General features: G+C 38.7%; 1 protein-coding gene across 4 annotated transcripts in view; it reads right to left on the reverse strand.

Moving 5' to 3' along the window:
- The window catches only part of SOAT1 (sterol O-acyltransferase 1), a 57,628-nt gene that overhangs the window by 23,677 nt on the left and 19,162 nt on the right, over window positions 1–14,789 (reverse strand). For all 4 annotated transcript variants that reach the window (XM_079914374.1, XM_079914375.1, XM_079914372.1 and 1 more), the window contains one exon: window positions 7,339–7,397. In XM_079914374.1, the coding sequence (XP_079770500.1) occupies window positions 7,339–7,397 (59 nt within the window). The remainder of the gene's footprint in view (window positions 1–7,338; window positions 7,398–14,789) is intronic.

Genomic DNA, 14,789 nt, shown 5'->3' on the forward strand with positions numbered 1-14,789 from the left:
AGCCTATATTACTCCTATAATCAGAAAAAAAAACTACATTAATTAAGAAAATATATTCCTCCTGTTCTTGAAACAATCCTCCTGTTGTGATATGGTATCATAACATTAAAATAAAATCTTTTAAACCTTGCACTTTTTTCCTAAAAGAAAGTACCTTATCTAAGATGCCACTGATCTTTGTTTGGCACTATGGGAAAAAAAAGCTGCCAAGTGAATTACACTACACAGCACAGTGTTTTCTTGTTTCCAGAGACATTACAAAAGAGAGTAACCATCACCTGTAAGATCTTCAACAGAGCTCTAAAATCATGTAATTTCTTACCAAGAATACCAACTTACAGTGACATCACCTTATAGCTTTCAATGAACCTTTTAAAGGTATCTAACTCAACTGCTGTTCCTCTTGCTTATCCATTTTATACATAGTATTCTCGGCTAGCACGAGAACAGAAACGACGTCTTCAAAATCTCAGCACCTAATGTAGTGCCTGACAGACAAAGGAACCAAGTGTTGTTCGTGCAACTAAATTACTGAACGTTCCTAGGGAGCAATGAGGCAGGTACATTTCTTCATTTTGTAAATAAGTGATGAAATCATAAAGAACAATGAACTGACTTTCCCAAGGTTCATCAAAGCAGACTAGAGACTAATACATTTATTTATGTATTTAAGTAAAATGAGAAAACGCAGAAAGGGAAATAGAAGAATGCAGTCACACTTACAAAAGAAGGTAAGCCAAAAGAAGGTAAGATTTGACCAGAAGATCAGGGGTAGTAAACTACAATGGATAGTTATTATAGTGACTGTTAATTGTCAACCTATCGTTTCTCACCCCCTTCCTTAGTACTAGAACCCCTAATTTTTACCTGGGCACCTAAATGCCCAGAATCAATAAATTTCCCAGTCTCCCTTTGCACCTAGGTGTGGCCAGGTGACTAAGTTCTTGCCAATGAGGTACAAGCAGAATCGGTTTGACAAAACCTCCAGAAAAACTTCCTTAAAAGACAGCTGGGGGGCTTCCCTGGTGGCGCAGTGGTTGAGAGTCCGCCTGCCGATGCAGGGGACATGGGTTCGTGCCCCAGTCCGGGAAGATCCCACATGCCGCGGAGCGGCTGGGCCCGTGAGCCATGGCCGCTGAGCCTGCGTGTCCGGAGCCTGTTCTCCGCAACGGGAGAGGCCATAACAGTGAGAGGCCCGCACACCGCAAAAAAAAAAAAAGACAGCTGGTACCTGTTCCTTGCCCCCTTTCTTCCCCTACATCAATTCTGCTCTTTGAAACTCAGATGAAATGGCTGAAGCCACTTGGACAATGAGAAGACAAATCACAGCCTACAAATGGTGAGGCAGGGAGGTAGAAGGAGGAGTCGCTGAGGACCAGAGTCACCATACCAGCTGCGGACCTCTCACCTCTGGATCATTTATACAAGAGGAAAATGCACTTCTATCTTGTTTAAGCCACAATTACTTGTGTTCATCTTGTGTTGCTATTACGGCACAAGCTAATCTCAACTTATACAAATGATCAAAGAATTTCTGGGCAGAAAACCCTTCGACTTGTCTTTCCAGCAGTCTGCCAACAAATCAAATAAGTTGGCACTATCCAAAAACTTCTTACTTTAGTTGAACAAGTGATAAGCCATGAAGAGGAGGCCTCGTTTGCAGACATGCCATTTGAGTCGTACTCATTACAGATTGCTCATTTAATGGTCAGGCAGCTGCACTAGATACTAATATGAAAAACAACACTAGAAATGCTATATAAGAAGCAAGCGAAATATAAATATTTATTTTTAAGAAGAATAGAAAGTAATTTTTCATCCCTTCAATTTTCACACTAGACCTAACATTTCCTCTATAAAATTGTGTACATTAATAAAAGTTCTACAAACATCGATAGTAAAGATATCCTCTTTTCTCTTCTCAACATACTCACTTTCCTCTGGAAACTGTCCTCAAAGGTGAGGACAGGCACCCCATGTCCAGGTTGGGGCTGTACTATATGGCCCTGCCCTTCTGAACAAAATTCAATTCTCTCTCTCATAGACCTGAAACTCTGAGCTTAGAAAGCATGACTGGAAACCTTATTAACTGAAAAATTCAGAAATAGCTGAACTCTTGCCATTAAAATAAATATCCTTTCCAAAGCCTGAGTGTGTTCGACTTCTCCTAGGATTCTATGAGATACATTAATCTTTCAAATACACTTCCTTTTATGCTTAAATAAGGCAAAGTAGGTTCCTGTTATCTGCAACCAACAGAAAAAATATAAAACAATGTTAAACAAAGCTAATTTCTCTACTAATGTAGAGAATGTAGCTCTGATGTAGCTGGTTGGAACCTAATCATTTGAATCTCCCTTGGACTGTTCCAAGATCTTTAAAGGCTTGTTACAACACAATTCTAAGGATTTCAAAAGGTCATGATTCAGAGTTACACAGTGCTCTATGACCCCACTAGCACCATATTTTTTTTTTTTTTTTTTTTTTTGCGGTACGCAGGACTCTCACTGTTGTGGCCTCTCCCGTTGCGGAGCACAGGCTCCGGATGCGCAGGCTCAGCGGCCATGGCTCACAGGCCCAGCCGCTCCGCGGCATGTGGGATCTTCCCGGACCGGGGCACGAACCCGCATCCGCTGCATCGGCAGGCGGACTCCCAACCACTGCGCCACCAGGGAAGCCCCATATTTTTTTTTAATTAAGTACTTCAAAGTTTTTTTATGACAGCATTTAGACCTAGAAGTGACCTTAAAAAATTCAATCAGTTCAACCCACTAATGTCATCACCTCTCTCATTTCTCTTCCCTTAGGACTAAAGAGCTTGCTCAGTACTTGACAACCTTCTTCACACCTTTCCTTAATAGGAGCTCCTCTATCTGTACATATAAATTTTCACTGAATTCTTTGTAAGTTGCCATATTTAGCAAATAAAAATATAGGAGACACCCCCCCCAATATATATATTTAGGACAGTTGGTTAAATTTGAATTTGATAAACAACTAACTTTTTTAGTCTAGGTATGTCCCGAATATTGCATGATGACCAACAAACTATTTGTGGTTTGCCTGAAATTCAAATTTAACTAGGCATACTGTATTTTATCTAACAACTCTAGTGCCATGGAGCCGGAAGAGTTGCCCAGTAAGAGCTATAGGCTATCTATTCCCTTTACAACAGGAAGTAGAGAATTAGGAGCAAAAGTTTAAGTTAGCTACACAATGATGACACAGATTGTTAGAGCTGAAGGGGACCCCGGAGATAACTAGTCCAGTGTTCTTACTTTAAACATTAGGGTAAGAGTGGTCAGCTGGGTTGGAACATGACACCAAATTACAAATGACTAGAAAGATTGTTCATTTTCATTTGTCTCTAAAATTATTTCTAAAAACCCACAAGGGAAAAGAACAAGTAAATTTCATGGCTCTGAACAATATTCACATACCTGCCACCTCAATGGTCATTGCATATTAATAAATGTTACTAACAAAGCAAAACAACAAAAGAACATAACCAGTTAGACATCACTGTTATGAATGGGATAATTTAAGTAAATAAGATTACATACATAAAGCACCTACCTAATATAAGGCCTAGCCCATAACAGGACTTCTAAATGCAGTTCCCTTCTCCTCCCTGTCCCTATTTACTCAGTCTAGAATACTAAAATATTACAGTAGCTTCCAATCTGGTCTCAGTGTTTCCAAACTCTATAGAGTATCTTCAACTTTGATATCAGTATAGCATTCCTAATGTATCTCCCTCAAAAACGCTGCAATTAATAATGGCAAGATGTTCAATCTCTTCAGATACCAAATTGCCAATTAAAACACTCCTAAGTCAAATCGTCCATAAGTTCCCCAAAGGAATTTTGGTGATTCACTCAGAACAAGCAGTGTATAACAAATAGAGTATATGCTAAGACCTTAGAAGTATAAAAGGGAGGACATCATTTCAAGCTGGGGTATTTAGAAAACTTTAAATTTTTTTTAATTTAATTAATTAATTTATTTATTTATAGCTGTGTTGGGTCTTTGTTTCTGTGCGAGGGCTTTCTCTAGTTGCGGCGAGCGGGGGCCACTCTTCATCCCGGTGCGCGGGCCTCTCACTATCATGGTCTCTCTTGTTGCAGAGCACAGGCTCCAGACGTGCAGGCTCAGTAGTTGTGGCCCACGGGCCCAGCCGCTCCGCGGCATGTGGGATCTTCTCAGACCAGGGCTCGAACCCGTGTCCCCTGCATTGGCAGGCAGATTCTCAACCACTGCACCACCAGGGAAGCCCTAGAAAACTTTAGAAGCAGCAGCATTTGAGTGAGAATTTGAAGGATATACAGTATTTTGATTGGTGAAGGTAGGAAGTTAAAGGAAATTTCAAGTAGGAAGAGCTTCATGAACAAGGGCATGAAGATAGGAAAAAAAAGGCTTACAATCTAGCCCAAATTTTATTTTTCTTTCTGTCATGCTCCACCAGGGGCACAGATGCTAATCAAGTGTAATTTCCAAGACACAGTTTAAGTTTCTTTGCTCCATACCTCTGTTCAAGCCATTCCCTCCTTCAATGACTGGGAACAAGTCTTGCACAACACAGAGTAATAAATAATACTAGCTAAACCAACCTCTACCTTTCCCTCCGCTTCTATTCCCTTACTTCATCCATGTTTTTCTCTCTCCTTCAAATCTTTCCAACTGACCAAACTAAAGAATAATATTATTCACTGATTCATATATAAAGTAGAGAAGTAGAATATTCTCTTTAAAAACAAAGTTTCAACTTAAATCCTTGAAACATTCCCTCCATTCCCCCTCTCCCCTCCCCTTTTTCTTCTCACTCTACATTCCCTTTCCTCTTTGGGTTACTGATGCTATATTTTTTTTAAATTCCCCTCCCACCTCAGATTTTTAAAATAAATAGCAATGACAGCAGGGATGGACTGCGCTTTCACGAATGTGAAAACGTTCCCTCACAAGCAGAGCACAATAAGGGCTTTGTGTTCTTTCTGGGAAGGGGACAAGGAGCAGAAGAGGAACAGAAGGGGAATCTGAAAAGGAATGGAAGGTGTCCAGCCCGTCTAGAGGAATAAAGGTCAGGAATACTCTGGTAAGCCATAAAAACAAAATTTCTTCATTGTAATGACTAAATTTGCAAGAATGGGCCCTTAAAAATAGCACATATGCCTACAAACTAAAGAGTTTTCTTTTGTTAGCCAAAATTATAAATTAGCCCTCAGAGAAGTGCAAGTGACCAAATCATCAAGCCTTCAATCTCTTATAATGGGATAACAAATTTTTAACTGGAAAAGGCATTCACCAGAAATGGCCTTGATCACTGTAGTTTTAAAGGCTTACACAGGTAACCTAATGGAATCAGGAAAAATAAAATGTAACACACTATTAACTAGAAGTCTAGACTCTCAGTTTCAAGTATAGTCAATATACCTTTTGAATACCACTTTATAAAGCAATGTAAAGTGCTTATATTGTAGAAAACACATATATACCTCCGGAATTGGGGGGGGGGGGCAGGGAGATATCACAATGTTAAGCAAATAGGTACTTGTAGTAAAATGTCTAGTGAGAGCACCATCCCTGGACTCAAAAAGTGCTGGATCTCCAACAAACGAGATGACAGTGAAAATACCCCAGGACTGGAAATAACTGAAAAACTAGCTCTCACAATTACAAAGACACTAATATCAAAGTGAATGCAAACAATCTTGCATATAGTGTTTTATGAAACAGGATAAAAATATCTAAATTTACAGTATTCTATATAAATGCATGCATACGTAACTAAATTAATAAAAACAGGGCTATTTCATCCACATCATTGGATGTTTATATATTCAAGTTGGCCAATAATTTTTTTCTTTTGCTGAGCACTTATGTATTTTTGTACCATATAAGTCATTTGCTTTTCAGGTTTATTATTTATTGACTAATCTCCTGTGTTAGAACGTGAGCTTCCTGAAGAAAGGGCCCTTTATTTTGATTAGTTATGTATCCCAGGGCTAATAACAGAGCCTGACATGTAGAAGGTGTTCAAAACAGTGTCAGGGAATGAATAAACTGATAAGCAAATTGCCTAAGTTCACAAGGTAGGTTATAGAGGTGGGTCTGTCTGACTCCAAAACCCAAGCATTTCCACTAAGCCTATGTTAGTACAAGTTATTCACATGCTTGGAGGAAACCATTCACTGAAATAAATTCTTAAAAAGAATAACATACATGTTGTATTTCAAAGGACTCTTAAAAACCTTAGAAATTTTGGAAGTGATCTTATTGGGAAAACGAGAGGCTGCCTTGGATTTGAAGTCAACTTACATTTGGCACACAGAGTATTAGATTGTTTTTATATAAAATTATTTATTTTTTAAATTTATTTTTGGCTGCATTGGGTCCTCGTCACTGCGTGCGGGCTCTCTCTAGTTGCGGCAAGTGGGGGTCACTCCTCACTGCAGCATGCGGGCCTCTCACTGTGGTGGCCTCTCCCACTGCAGAGCACGGGCTCTAGGCGTGCAGGCTCAGTAGTTGTGGCTCGCGGGCTGTAGAGCGCAGGCTCAGTAGCTGAGGGGCATGGGCTTAGTTGCTCCATGGCATGTGGGACCTTCCAGATGAGGGCGCGAACCCGGGTCCCCTGCATTGGCAGGAGGACTCCTAACCACTGTGCCACCAGGGAAGTCCCAGTTTTTTTTGCTGTTTTTTTTTTAAGTGTTCTTTGTCCTCCAGAATTTCCTGAGGTCACTGCTGAATTCTAACTTGTAGAACTGTTTGCCCTGCTTGAAACGTCTGTTATTTAGTTATTTTTTGGCTGTGCTGTACAGCTTCCAGGATCTTAGTTTCCCAACCAGGGACTGGACTCGGGCCACCACAGTGAAAGCGTCAAGTCCTAACTGCTGGACCGCCAGGAATTCCCTGAAATGTCTTGATGTTGTTTGTGAGTTGATATTTCTATTTCTTCTACATCCATAACAGGGAATCTACTTCTAAATTCAGATTCAATGTTTATTGAAGGCCTATTATTTACTATGAAACATGACAGATACTTTCATAAAGCACCTACACAAGCACTTACGCAAGCATTCAACTGTATCATGTTTGCTAAAATTGAGTTTTACTGGTAAAAGCCAGAAAATGAGAGTGACGGATGATAGTACAGAAAAAAAACAAAAAACAGTCTGGTTCTTATGTAGGAAGACGAGATGGCAGACCTTATTTTCCTGTTTCATGTCGACTGCTAAGAAAGGTAAATAACTCTTTACACAGTTTAGCATTAAAAATTGTACTGAATAAAACTCTTTACCCTAAAACTCTACATTTTTGTTTCTGGAAGAGGGAGTTACTTACCTCTGCCTCTGCTGTCAACTGTATCTTCTTTGCTATCAGCTGTTTTAAATCAATCCGACCTAAGGAAAGAAAAAAATATAACTTTTAAGTTGATGGAGATAGTTACCTATCAGCATTATTTAAATCGTGAAGTTGAAAAACAAGCAAAAAATGACGACTATGTAAACTATGGTACAACCACAAAACATGACACAACTCTTAAAAATGAAGCATGGGCAATATAAATAGAAGGAAATTTATACATAAAAATGCTAAGTTGAAAAAAAACAAAACTACTATATGTACACACAGTACTTACAACTATATTAATCATAGGATGCTGACAGTATAGGAAATTCTGACAGTAGAGGAAATTAGTTTCTGTGAATGGATCCTGCAACTATGAGTAGTAAAATGTACAAGCAACAATAGAAAAACTAAATAAATCGGACTTGGTCAAAAATTAAAAAAAAAAAAACTTTCTGCTCCAAAGAAGTAAAAAGACGCAAAACGGGGAAAAACACTTGCAAATCTGATCCGGAACCTGCATCCAGAATATGTAAAGAACTCCTACAACTCAATGGTAAAGACGAATAGTCCAACTTAAGCATCTGAAAAGATATGTCTCCAAAAAAGATATACAAATGGTCAATACCATCTGAAAAGATGCTCAATATCACTGGCCATCAGGGAAATGCAAATCAAAACCACAAAGAAATATCATTTCATACCCACCAGGATGGTTATAATCAAAACACACAAGTGTTGGCCATTGTACACCTGAAGCTAATACAATGTTATGTGTCAATTATCTCAATAAAGCTAGAAAAAGAGTTGTACAAGCAGGAAATTTTGAGAAGAGCATTATTTCAGGGATTGGATGTGATAGCTTTTCTGTAATACAATTAGAGAGTGTTAATAAACACTTGTAACAATGATGTTTATAAGCTTGGTACAAATAAAACAGAGTTTATTATTTACTATTTAAAAAATTTTTTTGTTTGTGTTGGGTCTTCGTTGCTGTGTGTGGGCTTTCTCCAGTTGTGGTGAGTAGGAGGTACCCTTCGTTGTGGTGCACGGGCTTCTCATTGCGGTGGCTCCTCTTGCTGCGGAGCATAGGCTGTAGGCGCACGGGCTTCAGTAGTTGCGGCACGCGGGCCCTAGAGTGCGCAGGCTTCAGTAGTTGCAGCACATGGGCTCAGTAGTTGTGGCTCATAGGCTCTAGAGCACAGTCTCAGTAGTTGTGGCCCACGGGCTCAGTTGCTCCAGAGACCTGGAAGCAACTGAGAAGTTGTGGGATCTTCCTGGACCAGGGATCGAACCCACGTCCCCTGCATTGGCAGGAGGATTCTTAACCACTGCGCCACCAGGGAAGTCCCAAAACAGTTTTTTAAGTGAGGAGAAAAAAGCTTTGACCAGAACATGGAGAAATTAAAACCCTCCTACATTGCTGGTGAGAATGTAAAATGACACAATGCTTTTGAAAAAGTCTGGAAGTTCCTCAAAAGGTAAACACAGAGGTACCATTTAACCCAGAAATTCCACCCCTAGGTAAATACACAAGAGAAATGAAAACCCCCCTCCCATTTATAGAAAATTAAAAATCCAAGCCTCCAAAAAACGATCTAATAAGATCGCTCATTATCCTATGATATTCAAGCAACTAATTTTAACATTTTGGTAAATATTATTTGTCCTTTTACTTTGGCAAAAATTAAATAATAATATTAAATATAATATTATAAATATACATACTATAAAAACAGAGTCATTATGAATACTGTTTGGTAACCTGCTTTCATTTAACATATTGTTAGTATCTTTGCATATCATTATATATTCTTCCACATCATTTTTATTGGTCTACTGTTCTATTTTTATGGCTGAAATAGAATTTATTTAATCCTCTATTGGACATTTTGATTCTTTATATCGTTTCACAATATTCCACTTGGAAAAAAGGCATGGAGAAGGTCCAAAATGCACCTAATGAAAGCTCTATAAGGAGAGGAAAAATTTGAAGTAATAATGGCCGAGAACTTCCTGGAAGTGTTAAAAAAGAGCCAATCGTCAAAGGAAGATCAAAGAATCCCAAGCAGGGTAAAGAATCATCATAGTGAAACTGTGTAACACAGAGGTTTATTTAAAAACAAAACACAAAAGGACTCTTAAAAGCACCCAGGAAGAAAATATCACCTTCAAGAGAATTGCCATTATGCTGAGTGTCTGACTCATCAACACCAACAACAGAAGCCGGCAAACAGTGAAATAATATCTTCAACTGTTGATAATAGTGAAGTTTATGACTGGGAAGGAGGCTAGAGGTCATATCGCAGAGAGCCTGTGCGTATCACAACAAAGGCTTTGAGGAAACTAAGAATTTTAAACAGAATAGTAACTGATCTGATATTGGAAAACCCCACTCTCTGGCAGGAGAGGAAGAAAGGACCACATAAGAGAAATGCAATAAATCCTGACAAGAAATGATGTCGCCATAAGCCAAAACAATAGCGCTGAGAATGGACAGGAGAGGATAAATTTTGAAAATATTCCCAAATTGGTAACTTATTAGGTAAGAAATATGAAGGTAAAACAAATATCCATTTGATTTTTCCATCAACTGTAAAAATACTTTTATTTAGTTCTCTACCGTCTATGATCAGACCATGGATTCATAAATAAGCTATTTACTTCATAAATAAATGAATACAGAAACTTCTTTCCTTCAACTAATTACCATAGGGGGATGGGGAAGAAGACGCCAAAGATTAATTCTCACTACCTGTGCATCATTCCCAAAAGTAATCTGTCTATCCATAAATAACCTAACCACCAGTCAAACTGGCTTTGAGGAGTCAGGGTCTGGAAAGCAGGGAAAGAGTTTTTTCTCACTTAGACTAGAATCTCTAAAGGCCCCGCTCCAAGTGACAGTAAAGTTATATAAAGTCAAAGAAAAATATATTAAAAATCCAATTCAATTCATTTTCTTTCACCTTAAAACTAACCTCACACAATATTCAAAATTACTTTCTTGCTACCCACCCAAACTTAAATGTCATAAAAATCAAAAGAATAATACTCTAAAAGCTAACATCCAGTGATTTAAAGAACTATATACAGGGACTTCCCTGGTGGCACAATGGTTAAGAATCCACCTGCCAATGCAGGGGACGTGGGTTCCATCCCTGGTCTGGGAAGATCCCACAAGCCGCAGAGCAACTAAGCCCCTGCGCCACAACTACTGAGCCCGCGTGCCACAAATACTGAAGCCCGTGCACCTAGAGCCCATGCTCCACAACAAGAGAAGCCACTGCAATGAGAAGCCCGTGCACCGCAACGAAGAGTAGCCCCCACTGGCCGCAACTAGAGAAAGCCCGCACACAGCAACAAAGACCCAACACAGCCATAAATAAATAAATAAATAAATGTTTAAAATATATAAAATTAAAATTAAAAAATAAAGAACTATGTACAGACACCCAACCACATAAGTCAACTCAAGGTTTCTAAATTTCTAAAACATTGACCATGAAATAGGGATAAGCCAGGACTGAGGGTCATGCAATTTCTGAAATACCTGCCTAGATCTATTAATATCACTAACTGATAACTGATCATTAACTGATAATACCTATTAGTAGACCCAAAGATAAATCCTTAAAGAAAGCTCCTCTAGATTTTGTTTTTTCCTAACCCTCTTATCTCTAAGAAGTCAGGCTTGCGACATTTATCTTCATGAACACTACCTCACCCTTGTAAAGTCTACAACATTGAATTGAGTATTTAAAAATTTACTCCTTGAAGTATCAAAAATCTAATTTGAACCAGTTTTGACAAAGACCTTCCTAAAATTATTACATGCTTTACCACCTTAAAAAAAAAAAAGAGAGACTGTACATAATCTTTATGTCAAATAAAAGATCATTTATTGCACTGTGCTATTATAGTGACACCTTTAGTAGGACTGAAATGAGAGCAACGGAGCCCACACTAAACAGCTCCAGAAAGTTGTGCCTTTCTACTAGGGTTGCTTCTTCACGGCTCTTCACCAAATCTGATTCCTGTAACAATCCTATACTTATGCTACTATGCCAAATTTACTGCCAATGTTACCCAGAAGGAAAAGATAAATAACCAAGCTTATTAAATTAGTAACGCACTTATTCATTCAATTATATACTCACTCACTAAATAAAAACCCTCTGAGAACCCAATACATACGGGGTACTAGGCATGTATTCCAAACCCCTCCTTTAGGATCGCAATAGAAGTATGCAAACATAGATAATTACAATACACAGAAGGGCTGTGGGATCATCAGGGTGGAGAGAGCTTTTGCAGAGCAAGTCAATATTTGAGCTGACTCAACTGATAAAGAAAAATCACAGTGCACAAGGTATTAGAAAGATTATTTCAGGCAATGGAAACAGCATGAAGACTTGTAAGGACTTGGGTTTTCTGGGACTTGACCCTGAGTCAAATGCCTCTAAGTGCCAAGCTCTCTTTGCTTTACAATACTGTACTTAATATAGGCTTTTGCCTAAGGGCAGCTTTTAACTCCTTACCTTCTAGGTTACCAGTTACTTTCTAGATCAGTGCTGCCCAACAGAAACATAATGTGAACCACATTATGTAATTTAAAATTTCCTGGGAACCACATGAAAAACTAAAAACAGGTGCAAAGTGAGTCTTTGAAATGTGGTATGTATTTTACAACTTTGTTGTTATCTCAATTCAGACTAGTCACAGTTCAAGTGCTCAACCGGACCAGACTGAACAGTGTAGTTCTAAATCAGGGGTCAGCAATTTTTTTCTGTAATGGGCCAGAGAGTAAGTATTTCAGGCTTTGGGGGCCATATGGTCCAAAAGCACTATACAGCCATAAATGAATGAAAGTGGCTGTGTATGACAACTCCTGTTCTAGATGGCTGAATTTACTGTGAGTCTGGCTGACAAAACTGACAGGTATGCACAGTTATTTTTTTATAATCTCACCTGACTGTGGTGAACAACGCTGGTTGCTTCCGCCACAAGGGCATGTGTTTCATTCCCCTTGCCAGAGACTGATTTAAGAATGGGCACGAGCACCAGTCAGATATGGCCCACTCAGGTTTAACTGAGAAGAGTGTAAAGGAACTATTTTATAAATGTGTGGGCAAATTTAAGAAAAGCAACAAAGGATGGTGTAGCATTCTAGGGCTAGTAACAAGCAACAGGAAAGCTGTTACTATCCTGAAAGGGCAAAGGAGGGAAATGGTTTAGGAAACCCAAAGAGAACTCCCTGGAGAGAACTATTAGATAGGAGAGATGGTTACTCAGCCCAGAGGGAACCTATGTTATAAACACACACCTTACTCTCTGCCCTTGGACCTCCTATCAATGCCACCCACCCCAACCATGACCGAACCCTACCAGAAACCAGAGGGCATGGAAGCCATTTGATTGTGCCCGGGGAGGCTGATGCTCTGGACTCTAAGTAGGGTAGAAAAGAGTAAAGAGGTAAAAGGAAGACAGCATAACTTGTAATCTAGTTCTGGCCAGTGAGACATGAGAAGTCTGTTGGGCAATTTCTAGGAAAGATTTTATTGCTCTAAAGAGAGGCACAGGGAAACGGGGTTCCTTCTGATGGAAATTATTCTTTTGCTTTCCCAGTTTTCTTACCCAGCCTACAGTCACTAACCCTCTGTCATTATTTCTATCCTTCCCTCATCAACGCCACTAATTTCTTGGACCCACCTAGCCACATCCCAATCCCAGATATTGCCTGCTATCTGCTTTCTCTGATTTCAAACTGCCATGCACTGCAGAAATATAATACAGAAAATGGGCCCACTATAAACTGTTGCTGTCTAGCGTTAACCAGGCCTGCAATAAAAATGAAATCTTTGTCTCTGCCTCTTGATGAATTTCTATAACATTCCTCCCAAGCGTAGTTCCAAACATTTTCCACCTTCAACTCCCAGCCTTACAAAGCAAACTTCAGTTGATCATTTTGGGGACCAACTACTGAAATGTCTTCTATCTTAATTTTCACTATCTTTAATCCTCTTCTCCACTGTTCCTTTGTCAGAGGAAGGGGTAGCCCATCTCTTTTTCAAGACTACCCCTTTAAACTATATTGCCTTGATCCTTTATATGTCCTTTGAGAAACTGTTCAAATCATTCAACACACTGAGCCATTTATTTTGTCCACATTACATTCAGCACCAAAGTAGTCTTTAAAAATTTTCTGAAATTATGATATTGATGTCATAAGTGGTACTCAAAATTTATCTGTGAAGTATTACATATTTACTTAACGTTTTGGAAACAAATATGTAACTGAAACAAACTATCACTTCATAGAATTTACTGCTTAGGATGAAGATTCTTCTTTTTAGTGAAATTTTCTTTAAATTACATAATAATAAATATGGTACAGAGATAATGGCAAAATTATAAATAACTGAAATTTTGGAAACAATGTCCTTTGGAAACAAACAACAGCCCTTTCCAATGAACCTCTTATCTTTCAAGACCCAACTCATGCTGTCTTTTCCTTTTAATATAAAATGTCCTGGAAAAGTGGTTTGTACTTCCTATCTTCACTGTCTCACTAGCAATTCATCCCCAACATGTTTCTGCAACTCTTCCTTTTCTGGAGTCACTATGGCCTCCAAATTTCTAAATTCTCATCCTCATTAAACTTGCTGCAAGGAGTTCCCTTGGTGGCCTAGTGGTTAGGATTCCAGGCTTTCAATGACAGGCCCCCAGTTCAATCCCTGGTCAGGGAACTGAGATCCCTCAAGCTGTGTGGGATGATATCATATATCGCTTATATGTAGAATCTAAAATGTGATACAAATGAACTTATTTACAAAACAGAAACAGACTCACAGACATAGAGAACAAACTTCTGGTTACCAAAGGGAAAAGGGGGTTAGGGAGGGATAAATCAGGAGTTTGGGATTAGCAGATACAAACAATTATATATAAAATAGATAGGGAATTCCCTGGAGGTCCAGTGGTTAGGACTCGGGGCTTTCACTGGTGTAGGCCCAGGTTCGATCAGTGGTTGGGGAACTATGATTCTGCAAGCTGTGCAGTGCAGCCAACAATTTTTTAAAAATAAGAAAAAAAAAAAAAAGATAAACAAGGTCCTACTGTATACCAAAGGGAACTATATTCAATATCCTGTAATAAATCATAATAGAAAAGAATATGAAAAAGAATATACATATATATAACTGAACCACTTTGCTGTACAACAGAAACACAACATTGTAAATCAACTGTACTTCAATAAAAGATTTAAAAATTAATTAATTTATTAAATTTTAAAAATCAAGGCCTACTTATAGTGACTAAATTCCTAACGATGACTAAGGCCTACTAGGCAGTGATGAATCACCATTTTTCAAGTTCCATTTCTTTTAGTTTCACTTCTTTTAACTAGCATTTTCTTTGTCTCCTTGTGGTAAGTACAGAATTAG

This window comes from Stenella coeruleoalba (assembly GCF_951394435.1).
Source record: "Stenella coeruleoalba genome assembly, chromosome: 1".
Taxonomy (NCBI): Eukaryota; Metazoa; Chordata; class Mammalia; order Artiodactyla; family Delphinidae; genus Stenella; species Stenella coeruleoalba.